The sequence below is a fragment of the Gymnoscopelus braueri genome (assembly GCF_963280865.1).
Source record: "Gymnoscopelus braueri genome assembly, chromosome: 16".
NCBI lineage: Eukaryota > Metazoa > Chordata > Actinopteri > Myctophiformes > Myctophidae > Gymnoscopelus > Gymnoscopelus braueri.
In genome coordinates this window covers 46,059,886-46,083,851 of record NC_137616.1, presented here as the reverse complement: position 1 = coordinate 46,083,851, position 23,966 = coordinate 46,059,886, and the positions used below count along the sequence as shown (strand labels likewise).

The 23,966-nt window shown below is 41.7% G+C and overlaps 1 protein-coding gene across 1 annotated transcript; it reads right to left on the bottom strand.

Annotated features, from left to right (window-relative positions):
* Positions 1-2,902: 2,902 nt before the first annotated feature.
* Positions 2,903-22,956, bottom strand: LOC308103513 (uncharacterized protein). The gene is made up of 9 exons (XM_080453511.1): positions 22,803-22,956; positions 19,640-21,381; positions 18,555-18,638; positions 17,400-17,501; positions 15,406-15,538; positions 14,857-14,977; positions 12,425-12,549; positions 4,685-4,765; positions 2,903-3,822 (listed from the first exon to the last, which is right to left on the bottom strand). The coding sequence occupies exons 1-9, from the start codon at positions 22,840-22,842 to the stop codon at positions 3,653-3,655; spliced, it is 2,598 nt and encodes an 865-aa protein (XP_080309637.1). The 5' UTR covers positions 22,843-22,956; the 3' UTR covers positions 2,903-3,652.
* Between the last annotated feature and the right edge of the window lie 1,010 nt (positions 22,957-23,966).

Sequence of the window (23,966 nt, the reverse complement as noted above, 5' to 3'; positions counted from 1 at the left end):
AAGTCGCCTAGGCAGATGACTGCGCAGTCCGGGTGGCGATTTTCTTGTGCACTGATCGCCTGGTGTAATTCCCTCATAGCTGTGTCCTTATTAGCTCCAGGATGAATGTAAACAACGGCTACAATCACAATGCTGAAGTCGCGTGGTAGGTAGAAAGGACGGCAGGCTATGATTAAAAGTTCAAGGTCTGGTGAGCAGTGACTATCTAGGATTTTAACATCTTTGCACCAGTTGTTGTTGATCAAGGCACAAACTCGCCCCCCACGTTGCTTACCGCTTAGTACAGTGTCTCTGTCTTTTCTATACACGGTGAAACCAGGGGGAGTGATGGAAGAATCAGATGCTAACTCCGTTAGCCACGTCTCTGTTAGCACAACAATACAAGTGCTCCTCGTCTCTGCGTTGTATTTAACGCGCGCCAGTAAGTCGTCCATAGTGGTCACTGTTCTTGATTCACACAGAGATCTAACGTTCGCTAGCAGGATTGAAGGCAGTGCAGGTTTATATCCACGTTTTGTTGTTCTTACGAGGAGACCCGCTCTTTTCCCTCGTCGACCTGGGCGCCTTCTTCGCCGTTTCCGTGCCATTGTCCCGGCCGGGACAAAGGGGAGCCCTCCCCCCACCCAGCCGAGTGGAGGGTTTTCCGCAAAAAAGTCCGGAAATCTGTGTGTAATCGCTGTGCTGATGTCCATAAGTGCTTGTCTGTCATAACTCCTCAGACACCCGACGGTGTAGGAAAAAAAGAGAAGGCTAAAAAATACTAAAAAGATGGAAAAGCGTTGCGACGCTACGGAGCGATGACGAAAGCAGCCGTACTCCATGGCGCTCCCTACTACTACTACTACTACTACACACACACACACACACACACACACACACACACACACACACACACACACACAAAATAGTTTATCTGTCTTTGGATAACAAAAACTATTTACGTTTTTTTGCTACCATATGGCAAATTGGCCGATGTGGCCGGTGTGTTTGTATTGTGAATCTACCCGACATAGTAAATACATATCTGCACCGGCAGATAAGAGTACCTTTAAGCTGGTCTTGGCGCAAAGCACAATATGTGCGTAACATAGGAGTGCTCCCTGATCTTGACTTAATACATGTTTAAGAGATACCCTATGAACCACAAAAAAACTCAATATATACCACTTTATAAATCATTTCCAAATGATTTCCTACACATTAAATGACATTATTTAATGATGAACAAAATCCAGTATAAATAATGTTTTGATGTGTTTTAAATAATGTTTAAATGATTCTTAAATGTTCTACGTTATTATACGTTATTTCATAATCATTAACCAATGTATATAAATAGTTTGTCTATGATTAGTTCTTTATCTACAAATAGCTTATATATTAGACATTGATCCCTAGCCCACTCTAAATCTATACAACTCTATAACACTTTTAACAGCCTAAATCTAGAAGCCATGATTTGACCTTTTTCCTAAACAATGGGCAGTGGTAGCAAATTCCAATTGACTGCTCCACTGTATCTAAAAGAGCATTTATCCATATTTGTTCTGCACTTGAGCAGGCACAGATCTGCAACGCTGGCTCTGGTATTATGGTATTATTATGCATGCACGTCATGCACATCACCACTTCTACTCAGGGGCGATGTGAGTGTAGATGTTAAGGACCACATTGAGATGGAGTTGGACAAACCTAGCTTCGAAGGGGAGCCAACCCAGTGTTCTTTAACTCATTCAGTGCCACGTGACGTCTACGACGTCATAAAATAAATCAATTTTTTCCTTCTTTCTTTTTTTGAAAAAAATGTTCAGAACCCAAGATATCATGATTTGAAAATGTGCTGCTCCATTCACTTCTTGTTTAACTTCTTACTGAAAAAGGCTGTATCTCGGCTCCTAAGCACCTTTTTTTTTACAATACATTTTTGGCTCTGGCACTGGGACAACACAACCAGAAATAAGTCTGGCACTGAATGGTTAACCATGTGTTCTCTGGAGACTATCCCTAGTCTAAGTGGTATAAGTTTGTTTTGGGAGACCTGCCGTTTCTCCTTTACAACTTTGGTCAGACCACCATACCAGTAACACTGGGCTGAGTTACCTATTATCATTGTCCCTAAACAGTCTTGGAAGGTGGTTTTTCAAATTCACTGTAACAAAGATAGAATGTGAATGATTTGTACCATCTTTTTTTTGCAGCCTTTGCTGCAATTTCATGGATTAAAGTTGACATGACATGAAATAAGCAATTAATTCAACTGTTTGAGTGTATGTAGAACAGCAAGAACATAGGATTAGACAGAGCAATACCTAAACAATGGCAAACAGCATTGGTGTGGATTACTCCTTTCACACTGCTTGAAAAATAAGATTGGGATAGTTTATGTTCAGTCATGAGCGTTTTTGATTTAATCTCTGCAACTTGTCATTAAATGACAAATTATTTTGTGTTTTATATTATAACCAATGAAAAGTATTAAAAGGCTCTTCTGACAAAACCAGCTAACTCCATTGGATCCTCAAACTTTCTGCTAAACCAGCTTTCTCCACCAAAGGGGGGTGGAGTTAGCTGGTTTTGCTGACTCCAGGCTCCACCCCCTTTTGACCTCCAACCTCATTGTGAGCTTGGAGGTCCATTCAGCTGTTCTTATCAATAATGGACAAAACCTCCTAACTCCACTTTTTGTTTTGTTTTTGTCATTTCCTGAAAAATGAACATTTTGGACCTGCTGGACAGCAGAGATATGTTCTTTTTAAACCTGAAAGATTCATTCTGCTCAGAAAGATCATCAGCTTCAACATATACATGCCATCTGGGCTGAAGTATCTCAGTCTGACCTGAGGAAGAGTGGGCACCTTGATGTTAAATTGGCACAATAAAAAAACACTTTTGACAATCTTGACAAAATCAAATATAATTTAATTGTACTGATCACGGCTCTATGGTTGAACTGGAAACTAACACGAATACATCATCATACAGATCATACAGATCAAAGTGCATTTAGTAAAAAGCTAATTTAAAGTAAACTTGGATTAACCCTTCCATTGTGTTAGGGTCATTTTTGACCCGTTTTCAAGTTTAAATAGGTAATAAGTACCCTTTACATTTCCTTTATTGGAACAAGGCTTCATGATATCCTCAGAAACAGCTATTTTAACGCAACAAAATTAATTACCACCATTTTAGTTAATTCTGATGGTCTCTGACGCCATGTGGTTTGATATATTTACCTGAGTTATATTTTTAATACTTTATACTTCTACTCCAGTACACCTCTGTTAAGGGTCAAATCTGACCCGGCAGAGAAGTGTGTCTCAATTCCCCCCAAATTGTCAATATTCAATGTTTACATGTTTGAGAGTGAGAGAAACTTGTCCTCAATTAGCATTTGCTATTAGGAGTAAATAGAGTTTACAGTAAAAATAAATGACTTTTTACCTCCTATGGTATACGGGTCAATTTTGTGAGTGAATTCTATTTTTTTTATAATTGAAAACGAGATAAGTTGAAAGATGTAACCCTAACCCAAAATAATATTTTAAAAAGTGTTTACATGGATATGAATGCATAACAAACCAGCTATGAGGTGGGAGAAAGTTAAATCACGGGTCAAATTTGACCCGCTAACACCAAAAGCGTATGCAGGTTTCTAACACAATGTAAAGGTTAAAGAACAGAGGATGTGCACCAGAGAGACAAATGTGAGCATTTCCAGGGAGTTGGTGTGCGTCAGTAGAGGTCGCTGAGGCCGACGGTCTTGCAGGCTTTCAGCATGAGAGCAAAGAGCTGGAACTGCTTCGGGGGCAAGAGACGCACATGCTGTGGCGAGAAGAGAAGACAAGAGTCAGTAATGGTGAAAACACTCCAGGATAACTGGAATGGAAGATTGAGTGTGTGTATGTACAGTGTGTTGCATGTGGTGTAGGCTTGGGTATTGAACTCCATACTATTTGACTGGCCTTGACGCGATAACGCGTCGATAGCTACTTTGTCCAGTTGGCCGTCGACACGTTCGACGCGCTGGACGCGCGTTCATTGTTTAATCTCTGATTGCGCTATGCTGCTTAATATTCAATGTTATTTTCGAGTTCCACTTACTTCACCCACATCTGCATCCGGTTTCATGACCTGGATTCCGTTTCCGGTTTTTGATTTTTTTTCCCCGGTCATTTTCGTCCATAATAGGTAAACAAACGGTTTTTCACATGGTATAACAAACAAACGGACAGGTTCTCTTCTATAATCTATGGTCTGGGTGACGATCAGTCATCGCCGTCGTGTATCACATCGTAATTTTCGCCGATCAGAGAATCTGTGACGACTTCACATCCGGATTCATGTATTTGACAATTGCACAGGCTGTGAACAGGGCCAGTGAGTGATCAAGCTGATGAAGATGGCTATGTGCTCTAGTGGTGGGTGATCGTATGAGTTCAAAAGTCCAACTTGGACAGTTTATATGGAAATTAAGTACCAAAATAACAAAACAAAAAAACACGAAAATTGCTGGCACTGGGGGAGTACTTTATGAAAATACTCTGGCAGTCAAAGTTGAGAGTTAAGGGTACCGACCAAATTACAACCGAGTACCAATTTGTGCTGACCTTTGTCTGAAATAACGTTGTTTATGTCTTTTTATGTTTGGCAAATGGCTGTTACTCATGAAACAGTGCATACTCACTTGTGCACATTTCAGAATGCTGGAACGCACCCATCTTTTCACTGTTTTTGACTGAGTCCAGCGTTTCCTTGCTGACATCCCCTACAGGAAACACACAATGAATCAGACACGTGCACACATAGACATGAAAGGGGGCTCGAGTCCCTGAGCTATTTAGAACATCAACAAGTGACCATTTTTGCCACAATTTGAACATTTGGTTCATTCTGGCAATATACCTACACAACGTTGTATGCCTCGGCTAGATTATGCACAACATATTGGTATGATTTTTATTGAACTTGACAGATCTGACTCTTGTTATTTCCTATTTATTTTCAAATGATTTACATCAGGAAAAAAGTGTTGAACCCCTTTCAATTGTTGCCTTCACTTGGTTTGCTCCAGCAGTCTGCATGTAGCCTCGATCTCCAGGCTTTTATTGTTTAGTTTTGCTAAAAAATAAAAGCCTGGACCAGCGCGTCGGTGTACCCGGTATAGGAAGTGTTTCATTTCCCCAACCAACCAGAGTGCAGTGGGCGTCGCTCGTAATGTTGTGTTGACGGGGCGGGGGCTGACGGACAGATCGGTGAACCAATGGGATCAGGCGCATTCTCTCCGCGCTGATTTTAAACCCGCCCCTCTATACACGAAAGCAGGAAGGCTAGTGCAGCCTAGTCTGCAGAACTTTGACAGAGTAGCGTACGTGGAGACTGTGAAAGGCTGCAGCAGAATAGTGATCTGGTGAAGGGTTCTGGAGGTGCAGTGGAGCTCACCAAGAATCCCTCAGCATTCAAGAAGTGGATGATCGCAGGGCCCGAACAAGGAACGACTCCTAATACCGTTTGAGCAGGAGTATAGAAAAAGCTAATAGACAACAACACCATGAAGAAGCATTGTTTACACAAAAGACATTCAAAGAGTAAGCATTAGTGCTGGTACACACCATCAGTTGGCTGGGCAATCTGTTCCTAGACGATACCCACGAGCATGAAATGTGATTGACCAGTTAGCTGGTTAACACAGTCTGCACTGTGGAATCAATGGACAGAGATCAGTACAACAAGTACCTTAAGACTGACCAGGGACCGCAGACAGTCCATTCATGAGCCCATCAAATAGAACTCACTGCCTCTCTTCAGATGCTCAACACCCAAGACCAAGTAGGCAGGGCAGATCTCAATGTTGAAGGATGATGTGGTGGCTCTCTTCTCCTGATAATATTTAGCCATGCAACACAGAGAGGGCGACATGAGCACTTTCTTTAAGTATGAAAACCATCCATCCTCTCTGTCTGGTAAATAAGTCAGAAGAGGCAAGGGATACGACGGAAGGTGGCCGTGAAAGAACAAGCTGCCGGAGGATTGGTCTGATTTCTTGCGTGACCCTGTGAACAAACGGGAGCTCTTTACTTTATTCTCCGGGAAGTTTTCATGAACTGCTAGGCCAGAGGGCAAGCTGGTCTTCATTACATCTGGCATCACAGTGGTCAGCACAGACACCACCCACTCCATGCTGCCATGTAACCATGAAGAAGCTGACACCAGGATACAAATTCACCTGCTTGATGCCCTGGACTGGAGCATGGTGTGTGCGGGTGTGTTTTGTGTGTGTGTGTGTGTGTGTGTGTGTGTGTGTGTGTGTGTGTGTGCGTGTGTGCGTGTGTGTGTGTGTGTGTGTGTGCGTGTGTGTGTGTGTGTGTGTGTGTGTGTGTGTGTGCGCACGTGTGTGCGTGCGTGCGTGCGTGCACATGTGCTGAGCCAGCCTGTGTGTGTGGGTGCATGTCTTTAAGTTGCACATGTGTTGCACTGTCTCCTTGTAGTGTTTAATTAGTGTAACTATTTTTTACTAATTGTAAGTACTTTTTCTCAATGTATTTACTCTTAAGTATTTTTACTGTCTTTGATTACTTTTTACCTACTGTAGTTACCCTTTTAGTCACTTTAGTTATTTTTAGGTACTTAAAGCACTTTTACTCAAATTGTAGATAGGTCTTTTTAGTGGTGTGTGTGTGTGTGTGTGTGTGTGTGTGTGTGTGTGTGTGTGTGTGTGTGTGTGTGTGTGTACATGTGCTGAGCCAACCTGCGTGTGTGTGTGTGCATGTCTTTAAGTGCCGCATGTGTTGCACTCCTGTTTAATTAGTGTAAATGGTTGCATCTTTCAGAGCTGCCAACTCTCACCCTTTGAGAGTGAGAGTCACGCAATTTAACCTCTTCTCACGCCTCACGCCACACTTGCCATTTCTCACGCTTTTTCCCCCCTCTCACAGCAAAAAAAAAAAAAAAAAAGAGCAACCGGGTGGAAAACGGAAGACTGCCACACTGCCACCTTTTTTTCGCGGACCGTGGCCGCCGGATTAGACCGGGGGCGAGGGTGTTTTAGGACGACTTTTCCAGATTTGGGGAGGTGCGCTGCGCGATGGGATGGACTGTAGCCATGGTTCACATGACGCTCGTCTGTCACTAATACAAACCAATCAGAGGCAGCTTAAGGCGGGTCATAGCGTCTCTCTAGCCAAGGAGAAGGATTTAAGGAAGCACAACACTTTGGCGGAGAAATAAAAAAAGTATACAACGTGAAACGCCGACCGACGCGTCTGTGTCAGCGTCAGCGCCTCAATAATGCTGTGACTGATTCTGAAGCGGGAGGTCAAACGGTAGGTAACTTAACCACCTCCTTTTTACAAACACATTATCTTTACAAATCATTTTATTTTGATGAAATGGTGGGTCTGACTACATGAGACTTAAACGTTACACAGGCTGCTGGTGAGCAGCATACATGTTGCTGGTGGGTTTAACAACAAACTGTGACTAGCAGTGTTAGTCAAATCACTGGTTCTCAACCTGTGTGTCGGGACCCACAAGGCCCAGGGGGGTCCCCACGTAATTTTTTTGTTTGGGGGTTGGTCCCCAGATGACAGTTAAGTGACAATTGTTTTAAAGACCTTTTTAATACAAAAAAAATAAGGAAGAAATGAAATATAAATTAGCATTACTGCATGAAAAGTAATCAACAAACAATACTATAGGAAATTGTAATTTGTGAAAATAGCTGATCTACAAGCTCACAACACATCATATCTCGGCATGTTGGGAGTTTGTAGATCGGCTATTTTTACTCTTATAGTGTGACACTCTTGTATGATGAAGTAGGGCAGTGGTTCTCATACTTTTTAATTTCATGGACCCCCAGTTTAATAAGCATTAGGCCACGGACCCCCATTTGATACCTCTTTGCTATCTCTGGGACCCCAATCTATACTAAGAAATCCTAACTCTGAGAGTGTACAAATGGAACACTCTCAGAGTTAAAGTCATGTAACTCCTCAAGGACCCCTAGGGGTCCCCGGACCCCAGTTTGAGAACCACTGAAGTAAGGCATTCATTTATGAAAAAACATGAAGTTGAAATATGGAAATACAAGGTTTCGGCCTGACAGCGAAGATATATATGATTTAATCATTTGCATGTATCCATCAAAACATTGTGTATTTATTTATTCATTTCCTTCACTTGCTGACGTGCTGCTGCGCAACAGGGCAGATATCCGCCAGGCCAGGTGGCCCTACCCAGGCCCATGAAATTGATAGGCAGTCTACAGTAGCCAATTAGAATGAAATCTGCTAAAACTGACTCATACACTAATACAGAACCATATATAGGCAAAATATTGTCTCTGACTCTCTGTCGGTTGGGAAAACTGTTCCTTTTATTTTAAAACAATTTCAAATGGTGAAAAAAGCCAATCTACAAGCTATAATTATTAAAAATTAAGAAATACTATATTTTAAATAGTAAAAAATACAGAAAATAGGGGAACATACATAAAATCTCTAATCTGTGATTCTAATGTGATTAATGTGACCCCTACAGTCGGTGAAGTCCAGGGCTGAATGTGACAAATATTGAGACAAATAGGCTATAACCCAATACATAATTTTATGAAATAAATGGGTTATATTTTATAGACACAGTAGTTACACTATTCTTGTACTATATTAAAATTAAATCATCCTTAACCTTCAAGTTAAATTCATTATTTCCGTGGACTTAAAAATCATCGTTTTATTTGATGGCCTTCTTTTTGATTGGCCTTTATTACAGTCCCTACCAGCCTGTAGGGGGAGGTAGAGAGTCACATTATAATACCAGACTGTAGGGGGAGGTAGAGAGTAATATTATAATACCAGCCTGTAGGGGGATGTAGAGAGTAACATTATAATACCAGCCTGTAAGGGGAGGTAGAGAGTAACATTATAATACCAGCCTGTAAGGGGAGGTAGAGAGTCACATTATAATACCAGCCTGTCTACCAGCCTGTAGGGGGAGGTAAAGAGTCACATTATAATACCAGCCTGTAGGGGGAGGTAGAGAGTAACATATTATTATACCAGCCTGTAGGGGGAGGTAGAGAGTAGCATATTATAATACCAGCCTGTAGTGGGAGGTAGAGAGTAACATATTATAATACCAGCCTGTAGGGGGAGGTAGAGAGTAACATAGTATAATACCAGCCTGTAGTGGGAGGTAGAGAGTAACATATTATAATACCAGCCTGTAGGGGGAGGTAGAGAGTAACATATTATAATACCTTTGCTCTAAGTGAAACCTGTGTCCAAACCCAATGTTGAATAAATGTGACTAACAATAGCATAATGTAGTCGTGTTTTTCATCAGAATTAATGAATAAATGCAAAAAATGAGTCTCCCCTGGCCTAGCACCGGGCCTAACCTTTTTCCTGCAGGAAACCCTGTATTTGCTTGCTTTTGTAACTTTATTACAAATCCAAGGTTTTCAAATTGATTTGGAAACGTAAAAGATTCTGACAATATATCGGTCAAAACATCGGTATCGGTGGATCATTTCTACTTGTGCTGGTCAATTATTAACACTATATAAGCATGAGGGGGCCGGCAGGGAGAGCAGCTGGCATGGGGGTGAAGACATCAGTCTTAATGTTAAATTCCTCTAAATCAGCGTTAAAAAGGCCCCTTTTCTTTTTCCAAAAGTCAAATTTTTTTAAGTCTCACTCCTAGATATTTCTGAAAGTTGGCAGCCCTGTCTTTGTGTTGCAATCAGTTGCAGCTGTTGAGGCCGTGCTCATACAGAGAGACAAACACACTCGGTGGGTGGCACCACTGGCCAGAATTCCACATGCATAGTCATAGGGCTGTGATGCTCAGCTGACACACACATTATTATTATTATTATTACCATGCTATTTATATCATTTCCTTGTCATGATTCACACGGTTCACTTGGTTCCTGGTGATTGTGTCCAGATCAAGAGGACTGAATGTTTCTTCCTTTTCATGTCACTTGTTATCGTTGGCTTTCAGTATGCTGGTTATTTCCATCCACACTGGAATATGCCTGCCCAGTGTGGCATGAACCCGATGCAGGTTATATCAGATTCAGAGCAGTCATGTTGTAAAGAAATTGGGCCGCTTCCTTACTTCTTTCTCAGGTTTGAAAATATTTGATTTTCAAACCTGAGAAGTCGCTGTCGGGCAAAAAAAAAATACAACTCCATTTTTCTGCTTTCTTTTTTTCATAAATCAACGCTATTGAACACTCTTTACGTCTGTGTCTGGGCTAAAACAATATTGAACCAATGAAAAGTATTAAAAAGCTCTTCTGACATAACCAGCTAACTCCATTCGTTAGTCAACCTGTCGGCCAAAGCAGTTAACTCCACCCCCTCTCCCTTGGGCGTGGCACACAGAGCTCAGGGCTGCTCCAGAGCGTCCGGAAGATAAACACACTTTAACGAGGCAGGGTTTTTCCCCCCGTAGTCTGTTAAAAGTAACAATGCAGTGTACCTGTTTATCGAACTTAGCACTGATGCTAATGTTATGAAAACAATGAATTCTATTTCTAAAATCTATGTTGTGTTTTTTGAGGAGAGCAATGTGACAAGAAATTAGTTCATATAGCATTTCTCTCGCTAGTTCTACTGAAAATACAATATTTAAAGTCCTGTTATTATTGTAGGCCTATATAAGCAGTGTCATGAAGCATCAGAGCATTAATTCACGCGTTGTGATGCATTGTGAGCTTGGAGATCCATTGTCAGCTGTTCTTAACAATGATGGACAAAACCTCCTAACTCCACTTGACTTGGATTTGGGTAAAGTGGTGATAATATAATAACACATGCAAGTATCTGACAATATAAGTCACAATACCAACTTTGATGAGGCAGTATTGCTTTGTTTTGAAGAGAAGATATAAGGTTTATATAAGGTCTTCATTTCCTGAAATATAATTAAATATTCAAATGTTTATTGACACTCAAATGTTTTATGGTCATGATTCACCAGGAGTCCGGATGGCTTGGTTAAATATTTTCTGAAATCTCTATGGGAAAACTTTATGGGCTTTTTATCTGTGGAACCACAAAATGGCCACCAACAGAAGTAGCATTCAACTCCAGCTGCCCAAAATGAAAACAAAAACATTAAAAATCTTCTTTGATCTCAAGTATTTTAACCACATGAACCATAGTGTCCCTATTTTGGTCGTGTCATAGACGAACATTTGGCAGAAATAGGCAAGCTCGTAGATCAGATATTTTCGGTCTGAGAGATTTGGTGCAGAGGAAAACAAGTACGGACCCCTGTGGGACTCAACAAAGTATATAGGGTTTATGTAGTTAAATGCCAAATAGTACTTTTTAAACTTACCTATTTTTATTTCAGATAGTCCTACATGGATTTTGCTTGTATCTTTTACCTTTCGTTTTATTATCTGTACATTGTAAATATTTACACGCTATGGAGATTCTCTGTAAGGAATACCTTTTGCTATTGAATTTCAACACACATGTGTCTTGTTTGGCACAACATTATATTCTCACAAGCCATGTCAGTTTATAATACATGATAACTGACAATACAATAATTTTTATCATGGAAGGATCAAGCCTATTTTATACTGTGTGAGCCAATCCATGGCTCATGGCTTATGGCTCTGTTATAGGTACTATTGGAGCCAGGAGCCACGGCTTGACTCATTTTTGACCTGGCAAACAGTGCCCAGGGGCCCTTCACTACCAGGCGCCACTGGAGGATGCTTTTATAAGTTATTAGTATGCAGGTTAATGCTCAAATACGCTCCTCAGTTCAACGGCCCTGCTTTATGGCTGCCTGGATTTTTTTTTTTTAAGTTTTCGATTTTTCGCGTGCAAATAAATATCATATAAATATTGCATGTGATAGACAGTTAGTAAATCATGTATGATAACATGTCTACAGGTAATTTCTTGTCCCACTCGTGCCCTTGTTACAACTCGAGTAGTGTGTTTGCGTGCCCACCCGTTCTAGGTAGCGTAGATTAGGGCATTGGTTCTCAAGTGGGGTCCGGGGACCCCCAGGGGTACTTGAGGGGGTTCCAGGGGGTACCCAGCAAAATGTGTTAATATAGCATCACAATAATTATGACCTTTTATACTTTGGCTATTCAAAAATAGCATGATCTTGTAGATCTGCTATTTTTGAAAAATCGTGAACATTTGTGCAAACCTTTGAATATATATATATTTTTAAGCGAACATTTGTTGCTCAAATCTTTGCTTCTGGGGGTCCCTGGAACAAAATATTTGAGATGGGGGTCCGCGGCCAGATACGTATCATTTTGGGGGTCCTTGACATGAAAAAGTTTGAGAACCACTAGATTAGGGGGCCCTAAAAATCTAAAAGGACATGGATTTTTGTCAAATCTGTGTTGTTGTGTATGTGGAACAGCAGTCAGTCCTACCTGATATGAAATAGTTCACTTGCTGGCACGTGCCACCGGATACAGGATACGGGGACTCAGGTAGGATGGTGACTCTTGATATGTGCATCCCAAGGACATGAGCAACCCTCGAACGGAAGTCATATCTGGAAAAAAGAAACCAATGACCTTGTGACCGTTGATCGCTATCACTGAGCTTAAACTAAGGCAGTTAGTCATTTTATTTCAACATTCTAAACCATTGAAGTCTACCATATCAGCCTGACAAGACTAATTTAGTCCTCCCCACACTGCTGTTGTATCCTACTGACTCGCCTGCCAGTGAGGAGCCCCCACCAGGAGGCAGTGGTGGAAAGTAACTGAGTACATTTACTTAAGTACTGTACTTAAAGACAGGGTGCCGTGATTTTCAGTGATCCCCCCCCCCCCCAAAACATAATCATCAGGTATTATGGTTATTCTAGGAGGAAGATTTTTTGCAAAAAAGTATACAGAAATTGTTAAAATCATGTTTTTATGTGGACACGCCTCCAGTTCATTAAGTATACGGTATACCTGGTTCTCACCTTAGCACCTCCTCCACCACCTTAGCACCACCCACCTGTCCTAGTTCCTCCTCCTCATGCCCACACCTGTTGTGTTATGATAATGAGGGGGAGGGTATGTTTTTACTATGTCACTAAAGGGCTGTTTCTCTATTGGCACGTTTGACCCTCAAGGTTTCAGCCCCCAGGTAGAAACTCAAAATAGTCAGAGAAGACATAAAACACCATAAAAACACCACCAGGGGGCTTAATGAAGTTCTATCAACCTCATAGACACATGAAAAACAGAAAAAGTGCAAAACCATGGCACCACCTCTTTAAGTAAAACATTTGAGGTATTTGTACTTTACTTGAGTATTTCTAATTTCCAATACTTTTACTTCTACTCCACTACATCTCAGAGGCAAATATTGCACTTTTACTCCACTACAATTATTTGAAAACTTTAGTTACTAGTTACTTTGCAGATATAAGTTACTACATTATAAAACATAGATTAACCACTTTATTTGAAAATAGCCGATCTACAAGCTCACAACCCTGAGCTTGTAGATTTGCTATTTTCAAATATTTAGTACTTTTACTTTTGATACTTTAAGTACATTTTGATGCCAATACTTTTGTACTTTTACTCAAGTAATTTTTTTATTCTGAACTTTTACTTGTAACGGAGTATTCTTATATTGCAGTATTGGTACTTTTACTTAAGTAAAGAATTTGAGTACTTTTTCCACCACTGCCAGGAGGACATAGAGCCTTCGCCCTACTCCTCCCGCCCAACACTCCCCGCTGACAGGTGTCGCCCCAGCCTGTGGGAGTACGTGCAGTGACAAATATCACCCTCCCCGTCCGGCTTCCCTCCCCTGAACACGGGCCAATAGTGCTCTCATAGACGTCCGACAAAGCCAGATGAACCACGGTGGATTCGAACCCACAAACCTCTGCGGTGGTGGGGCACCACCCGACCACCCGCCATTTTGTATTTCAATGCAAAATGACAAAAAAATACGAAGAATGCCAGTATGGTCACGGAAGTGTCCTTCAAGAGGTGGTGCCATGGTTTTGCACTTTTTCTGTTTTTCATGTGTCTATGAGGTTGATATAACTTCATTAAGGCCCCTGGTGGTGTTTTAATGGTGTTTTATGTCTTCTCTGACTATTTTGAGTTTCTTCCTGGAGGCTGAAACCTTGAGGGTCAAACGTGCCAATAGAAAAACAGCACTTTGATGACACAGTAATTTTTTTTTAAACATTATCATAACACAACAGGTGTGGGCATGAGGAGGAGGAGGGACCAGGACAGGTGGGTGGTGCTAAGATGGTGGTGGAGGTGCTAAGGTGAGAACCAGGTATACTTAATGAACTGGAGGTAAAACATAATTTTAACACTTTCTGTACACTTTTTTGAAAAAAATCTTCCTCCTAGTATAACCATAATACCTGATGATTATGTTTTAAGGGGGGGGGGGGGATCACTGAAAATCACGGCACCCCGTCTTTCAGTACCTGACGTAAAAATAGTACTGCGCTATGAGCTTGTAGATCTGCAATTATTTTTTATTATTGTGGGAAATGTTTGCAAATCTTTGAATATACATATTTTTAAAGCAAGCATTTGTAACTCAAATCTTTGCTTCTGGGGGTCCCTGGAACAAAACTTGATGGGGGTCGGTGGCCAAATACATAACATTTTGGGGGTCCTTGACATGAAAAGGTTTGAGAACCACTAAAAAAACTAACTGTTAGGATTTAGAAGACATTTGTAGAATCGGTCTCAGGTTTTAATGGATTAAGGACACTTCCGTGAGGTATGGTGCTGCTTTTATGAACTAATACTTGTGACAGCGTTGTGCTTGCATTCTGATGTCCATTTTGACGTAATTAATATAGTAGGATGTTTGCACTAACCTGTTGAAGGATTCAACCATAGGGAAAATCTGTATTGCAGAAGGGGATTCTGGCAGGATATCAGCACACGCCAAGATGTCCCCATTGTCCCCATTTATCAGAAGCACGGCCCTGTGTATAACTAAAAATGCATAACAACACTTATTAAATCACAACAAACCTTTCTTTGTGATAAAAGATCTGCAGTTTTTTTGGGGGGAGGGGGTGGATACAAGTTGTTTTGAAGTTGTTTTGAGAAAACTATAAAGCACAGAGAAATTTCTACATTATTATAATTCTTTTTTGCGTGTTAAATTTGAAATAAGTGTCCAATGAGAGATTACTTTGGCCATGGCCCAGAAGCCAGTTTAAATGTTAAATGACCCTTAAGCCTGATATACTTTATCATACATTATGATGGTGTTGAATGCCAAAAAATATACAATTCATAAGCCTACAGCGTGTTGCATTGGCGACACATCGGATATTTCCGTTCTGTAACGCTGTCGTACAACAGAGCATGAATTGGGCTTTAGCCCTCCGTGGCATGGAGCGCCGACAGCGTCGTACCTGTGAAGTCCCCAGTCAGCGGGATGTTCACGTCGTTGTACAGTTGTCTCTCTGTCAGGCTGACGTGGCCCTGTCTGCTGGTCAGGTCTCCCACCATGCATGCCATCTGGGTGTCACGAGAACAGCTGGAGCTCTTAGGAGCAGAATAGAAGGAAGGGACAAAGTGAATTCACTTCCCTCACACCGTGACGATAGTTAGGGAGTAGGTAGGGAGTAGTACTCACAACGCCGTCGTGAGTACGCTTGTAGATCGGCTATTTTCAAATAGCCGATGTATATGTGGCTCAAGTGTTTAAACTGAATTTGATGCATAGTTAACGCATTTCACTGGGGGACCCCCTGGAACCCCCACTTTGAGAACTAATGCTGTAGAGATGGACAATCATGACTTATGTGGATTATGAACATTTGAGGTTATGTGACATTGTCACCGGAACAATAAATGCAACCGATATTGTGGTGTAGAATTGCAAGGTACTATAACAAAAGCAGGAACAGAGGCTGTCACAAGCGTCATGGAACCACTTGTACCTGGTTTGAGAATATTTTACATTTACAACCGCTACATCTACATAAACGTTCAGATTTCAAATATAAAGTGCTGACCCCCAAGCCACTGATGTAACAAGTTAAAGCGGCCCGGTCTAAGTACCCGTATCTTCCGTATTGTTCAATAAAAAGCATTTTAATCCGATCGGTGGCCATTTTCATTTTTTATAAAGAATGTTGCAACCTCCCAACCGATAGGGGCGCGTAGTTGAAAGAATATGGATACAATTTGGAGAAAACGGCCATCGATCGGATTAAAATGATTTTAATTGAACAATACGGAAGATATTCTGCTCTTTGAACTAGCTCCTCCTGTTCCTCTTTAATAACTGGCTACAGGCTCTGTCTCTCTGTAGTCCTTCGACCAGGCCGTTTTAACTTGTTACATCAGTGGCTTGGGGCTAAGCACTTTATATATGAAATATGAACGTTTTTGTAGATGTAGCGGTTGTACATATAAAATGTTCTCAAACCAGGAACAAGTGGTTCCATGACTGTCATGATATGACAGTCATGTTTCAGGGCTCGAACAGAGGCCAGAATAGAGTGCCGAGTCCTGACGTCACTCCCGCTACCCCATGGTCATGGAAGTATTTTCTTCTACTGAAATATCCACAGAGAAATCTTGGATCGTGTCATAAGAACTGTGTTCCAAAAATAAACAAATCAGCCTGGCGATTTTGTCAGGTATGTGACTCTGTGTCGTTCATGATATTGAGTCACTTTTGATAACGTCTGTGTTTGAATAAATTAGTATTTTTTTCCACCGTCAGTTGATGCCTCATATCCACATGGGTAAAATCGCCGGCATGATTCGTTTATTTTTAGAACACAGTTATTGTATGACGCGATCTACGATTTCCCTATGGAAATTCCAATAGAGTAGGCCTACAGAAGTCCTGACGTCACTCGTTCATCCCCTGGGTCGCGGAAGTAATTTTTCTATGGAGAATAACATTGGGTCATCTTAGAATCGTCTCATATAAGAATTGTGGTCCAAAAATAAACAAACTGTCTCTTATTGTCAGGAAGGTGGCTCTGTATCGTTTATGATAGTCAGTCACTCATACTTGATGTTCTGGCGAAAATGTTACTAATTTCGCCGGAAGTAACATTAGCGTTTTCTCACCGTCAGTTGATGCTTCATATCCATGAGAGTCAAACTATTTTCACTATTTTACACAGTTCTTATTTGACACGATATTAAACACGTCTATGGGAATTCAGAATGGGGGAAAAAAAACGCGGCCCAGGTAGGATGCGTAAATTACATCAGACTTCGGTGCTCTATAGAAAAAGAATACTCCGTGACCCCAGGGGGATAGCGCCCTCTATCGCCCCCCAGCACAGATCAAATGATCTGCCCTCTATTGGGTACAATACACGTATTAGAGCTGGTTAATTCAGAGGAAAATAAAGATGTAGAAGGGATAAGCTGTCCTTACCGCAGACATCATATTGAAAGGATTAAAGGCTTCTCCTACAGTGTCGCACTGGCCGCTGTCGCCGATGCCACTCTCCATGATGGACCAGGAGACCAAGGTAATCTGATGTTGTCAAAAAAGTACTCACATTTCTTAGTTAAGTAAAAGTATCAAAACTGCAATGTAGAAATGCTCTGTTACAAGTAAAGGTCGGGAATAAAACATTTACTTGAGTAAAAGTATTGCCACTAAAATGTACTTAAAGTACCAAAAGGATAAAGTACTCATTGTGCGGAATGTCCCATTTCACAAGGTCTCATATGAATTGTATAAAAATCTTTTGAAAAAAGCTGATCTACAAGCTCACAATGCGTCGCATCGCGACGCATTGTGAGCTTGTAGATCGGCTATTTCCAAATGGCCAAAGCTTAAATGGGGCTGAAGTGGTTAATGTACATGTATAATAACAATCCAAATCTAACTTGTAACTAGTAACTAAAGTTTTCAAATAGTTGTAGTGGAGTAAAAGTACAATATTTGCCTCTGAGATGGAGTAGAAGTAAAAGTACTGAAAACTGTCAATACTCCAGTAAAGTAAAAATATCTCAACATTGTACTTAAGTATGGAACTTCACTTTACTTTACACCACTGGTGAAACGGAGTTAAGAGTTTTACTGTGGAGCCCATTCGTGCGTGTGTGTGTGTGTGTGTGTGTGTGTGTGTGTGTGTGTGTGTGTGTGTGTGTGGGTGTGGGTGTGGGTGTAGAAGGCATACGTATATCTCCGCCATATTTGGGCATATCTGTGATGTCAGTCATCTATGACGAACCGTTGGTTCCAAAGGCCAGTGGTTCTCAAAAATGTTCATGTCAAGGACCCCCAAAATGATATGTATTTGGCCATGGACCCCCATCTGACACTGTGTTGTGCCACGGACCCCCAGAAGAGAAGATTTGTGTAAAAGAATGATAAAATAAATAGCAGATGTACAAGCTCACAGGGCGGCACGGAGTGGCGCGCTGTGAGCTTGTACATCTGCTATTTATTTAATTTTTCATAGCATAATAACATGGATAAAGTGATAAAAAAAACTTTGAGAACCACTGCCCAAGGCTACTTCCGAACATTCCATGTGGTTTGATAACAGTAACACGATGCAGCTGTGTGTGTGCTTACATTGTGTGCATGTCTGGCTGATGACCGAAGGTCCACTTCCACTGTGACATCACCCCTGCTCCCATCAGGAAACGACTGCTGAGACTGCAATCCACAATCAAAGTACACAGCATGAGAATGACAACTATAGTGACGTTAGAGCAAAACAAATGAGAACGACAACTCAAACTGAATTTTACGTTATAGCAACATCAGTGAGAACTTCCGGGAACTCAAGCACGCATGCTCTCTCTCTCTCTCTCTCTCTCTCTCTCTCTCTCTCTCTCTCTCTCTCTCTCTCTCTCTCGCACACGCACGCACGCCAAAAATACAAATACCTGATTTCCTGCTCAAGTGCTGACATTGTTATAATTGAGCTAATAAAGCCTGCCTGCTTGCTCAGGGGATACATTTAATCTTGACCGTCAGCTCACAATTTGTGTCAGATGATGATCCTGTGTCTAGGTGAGACATGACGTTTGACACGATCCAAATGTCTCATAGAAGAGCAGGGAGACAATATGCAACCACCCCAATTGTATAAGTATATTGTATAAACATACTCTACCATAAAGATTGTATAAGTTATATTGCATTAACATACTCCACCATACAGATTGTATAAGTTATATTGCATTAACATACTCTACCATACAGATAACATTTAATTGTATTATTAAAAAAAGTTACTTAGTGCTGCTAAGTACAGTGTACGCAAGTAAATGTATTTGGTTACTGTCCACCACAAATCAGGGATAATCACCCTGTGACTATCCCACATGGTGGAAGAATTAATGAAGATGTGACTTCCGCTCTGGTGACGCTCGACACTCGACAAAGCCGAGCGTCTATGCGAACACAACTCCCCCGTCCAGGGGAGGGAAGCCATGGCGGGGAGGGTGATATTGGTCATTGCACGCACTCCTACGGGCCGGGGGGCGGCAGCAGTGACGACAAAAATGTGTGTGGGGAGGAATCAATTGGCATAACGACTAAATTGGGGAGAAAAATGGGGTGAACAAATAATTGGCTACAAATGAAAAAAAACAAACATATATATATAATTAAAAAAAGATAGATGTGACTTCATGGTTTGTTGTTCTTACCAGTTTCACCGTCCCAGACACTGAACCGTTGAACTCAGCCTTGGCAAACGCCCAGTGTCCATCTGCTGCATTGGTAGAATTCTGACGGACCACAGTGAGATTGGCACAAGCTATCCTTTCATTTGACGGCCCATGGATGTTCACCGACCGGCCAATCATAGAGGCCGATCCGGGCAACCAGGAAGTGCTATCGCTGAAGAAGTGTTTTCCCTCCACCCCGCCGATTATGGTGCCCAGGTTGATGGTGCTGTGTTTCAGGGCGAAGTCCCCCACGTCGCAGCTCAGCGGGTTGGAGGGACCACAGTGGAGAGCGTAGCTGATGTCTTCCGGGTCAATGGCGAAGGCGTTCCAGTGAAAATTTGTGGAGCCACAGCGTCCCGCATCGTCATCCCTCACTGTGCTGATGGGAGAGGCGTGAATATGCCACGGGTGGTTTTTGGTGACATTCGCGTCTGGTCTGCCGTAATTCAGATCCACGAAGACGGACACATCAGACAGAGGGTTGTTCTTCACCTGGGTGAATTGGATGTCACCGACCACCGAGCTCTGAAACTTGGCCCTTGCTACTATTGTCTCCCCAGGGTAATCGATACCGGCGCACGCAAACCTGGAACCATCGGGCATGTGGATCACGACTGATCGGCCCACAATGCTGTTCTGCCCAAAAAGCGGAAGGTGGAAGTCTCTAAAGACCATGTCCATCTCATTTGTGCCGTTCAGTAACATGTGCTTACCACTGATGTCGCCAATTTCATACCTATCATGCGTCGACCCGGGCACCTTGGGGTATGTCGGACTCTTTTGATTTAATCCAAATGGATTCCAGCGATCGCCAAGGTGGTTGTTTGCACATGGGTTTTGAGGCAGCGACCCCATTGAAGGCATGGGGAAATCGTTGACATAGTATCGCGCTACTCTGCCCTGCAAGTTAGTCAAGTTGACGCTCAGCTCTGTCACGTCGAACGGTGAAGCCTGTCGGAAGCTGAAATAACCTTTGATCCCTCTCATATCAAGCACTGCTCTCACCTCCTTGTTCTGTACTTCATAGATCTGAGCACACATGTACCTTGATTCCATTTGGTAGAGAAGGAAGACAGTGTTGGTATTGAAAGTAGTCAGGTCTAAACGGGACTTCAGATGTTGCAGAGGGTTTCCGGCGTTCAGGACACCAAAATGGGTCAACACAGAGGGGTTTAGGCTTTCAAGGAGCTCGTCACAATTAGCAGCAGAGCTCACTGAGCCAAAGAGAGTGATGCTAGTCTGGGTGGCATTGACTTGACCGACCGTAGCCAGATTTGCCAGGATCCTGACATGGGTTGTGCCTGTGTTTAGCCTGATGTAAACATTACCAGCGACGAACTGGGTGAATCTGGCCTGGAGCGTCATGAATGTGCGACCGCTACCTACAACCGTGCAGACTTTGGCACCATTACAGGTTTCCAAGGTCAGTGAGAGGTCCTCCAAGTTTGACCTCTGCTTAAACAGACTGGACAAGTTGACCGTGGAACTTGCAGAAGGAGTGGTGAAAGAGAAGATGCTCGATCCGACATTAGCTTCAGAACAAGGCTCAGCAAAATGGCCATACATGACTGGGAATTCGCTGAAGGACCAATTGAGAGACGCACAGGTTCCGGCACCAGACACATTCACAGTGGCCATCTGGGAGGTGGAGTCCAACCTCACCTGCCCTGTGACTTTGCCCATGTTCAGATCAGCCTCAAACTGGGTGCAGGAGATAGAACCTGAGCAAATAAAAATAAACCAGAAATTACTTTCTATTGTTACCGCTATTGCCTTCTTCAGCGGTTTGTAACACTGCAGACATACCCCCCTTCACACACACACACACACACACACACACACACACACACACACACACACACACACACACGCACACACACGCACACACGCACGTATGCACCCACACCCACACCCATACACACACACAAACGGGCATAATAACCACAAAAATACACAGACACACATTGTTTTGCTGTAACCCTAACCCTATAACCTCACACTAACCTAGCGGTCGGTATAAGGGGATGTCGGACCCCATTGAGGTAAACACTGTTGGGCTATATGTGTTTCCCTGAAAATAACTCTATCCATACATTCTCTATCTGACAACTATCTACTTTGCCTGCTATTCCAACAAACTATTTGAATAATCATTATTCTGAATGTTTTTGTTATTAACTCTGAACAAGTCTACAGATTAGATCTAAATCACACAGCTTTTGTGAATGCTTTTTAGCATGTGTTTTATCCTATATACCTGTAACCTCTATTTGGTATATAACTGTTGTTAGATGTCAAATGGAGTTTGACAAATATAACCATCTGCCAAATATATTTCACCTCATGTGACACTACCTTCATTATGCCAATGAAGTTGAACAAAACAAAACCACTAATGATTAATTACTATAGGTAGTAGGAGCATTAACCTGAAAGGCCAGCTATCATTGTGGCCCAGCCAAAATAGCTGATACAATAAAACACACACACACACACACACACACACACACACACACACACACACACACACACACACACACACACACACACACACACACACACACACACACACACACACACACACACACACACACATCGATGTGAGCTTGTATGTCAGCTGTTCTCGGAACGCAATACCGTTGCGAGGTGATGAAGTATATACGTACTGCATGTCTCATAACTTTTTTGTGACGGTAACACACACACACACACACACACACACACACACACACACACACACACACACACACACACACACACACACACACACACACACACACACACACACACACACACACACACACACACACACACACACACAAACCGGATTGTTGTAGGTTGCTTATAGATAGAAATGGAAATAGACAACATTAAATTAGTAAAAAGTCCAATCTGGGAACCCTTTGGTTAAAAAAGAATCTGTCTTGTGAGATTTCAAATAAAATAAAACAAAACAAAACAAAATGGTAGTAAAAACAGTACAGGTCTGATTCTTCTTGCTTCTTTCAAAGCAAGTTAAAGAAGCTAAATATTGACTCATCTTAGCAAAATATGGCGTAAGTAAAGGACAATATACAACTTCCTTTACTATTCTCACACGCTGTGAACATTGTACAGCTTTAGAAGAAGAAAAAAAACTTACCAAGGAAAGCAGACACCAGGGCTAAGGCTGAAAGGCACATACTGGCAGAAGTGTAGAGAGAAGAACAAGAGTGAAAAACACATTGTGTGTGCAGATGTATTATTTTGTTTCAAGGGGGAGGGGGCAAAAGGGGAAAAGAAAACATTCATTCACGTTCTTCTACTTCTAAATCACCACTGCAGTAGGAGGGAAATACAAAAAAAAATGTATTACTTTATTATTAGATTACTATTTTTATGCATTTGATTTATCGCACTCTGATTGGTTAGGAGATAACAAGGTTCACTCCCATTCCTAAACCACCGTTCCTGCATGGTTCCCCCCGACCTTTTTTCTTTTGTAACAAAAAAAAAGGCATAGGTTTCCGAGGCTACTATTTATAAATGCGCACTATCTGTCTGTGTGCCTGTCTGTCTGTGTGCAATGCAATTCACTGTGCATGGGAAGCTGAGTCATGTTTGCATGACAAATATTGTCTTGCGTGTGAGAGAGAGAGAGAGAGAGAGAGAGAGAGAGACAAAGAGAGTGCATGCGTGCTCACCAGTGGTGGAAAAAGTACTCAAATGTTTTACCTAAGCAAAAGTATCAACACTGCAATGTAGAAGTACTCTGTTACAAGTGAAAGTCCAGAATTCAAAATTTACTTGAGTAAAAGTACAGAAGTATTGGTATCAAAATGTACTTTAAGTAAGAAAAGTAAAAGTCATGTTAGAAAATAGCAGCTCTACAAGCTCACAACGCCGGCTATTTTCAAATAGCCTAGGTATAAAATAGGGCTAAAGTTGGTAATGTATTTTTTATAATGTAATAATTTATATCTGCAAAGTAACTAGTAACTAAAGTTTTCAAATTTGAGGTATTTTTTACTTTACTGGAGTATTTCAAATTGTCTATAGTATAGCCTACTTTTACTTCTACTCCACTACATCTCAGAGGCAAATATTGCACTGTTAAAAAATACCTCAAAATTGTACATTCTCATTTATTTTGCTCTAACGTCACTATAGTTGTCATTCTCATGCTGTGTACTTTGATTGTGGATTGCAGTCTCAGCAGATGTTTCCTGTCTGTGTGCAATGCAATTCACCATTTGAAGCTGAGTTTGATTGATTGATTTAATACTTTATTTAGAAGTTTGCAGAGAGAAAAAGCACATCAACTAAA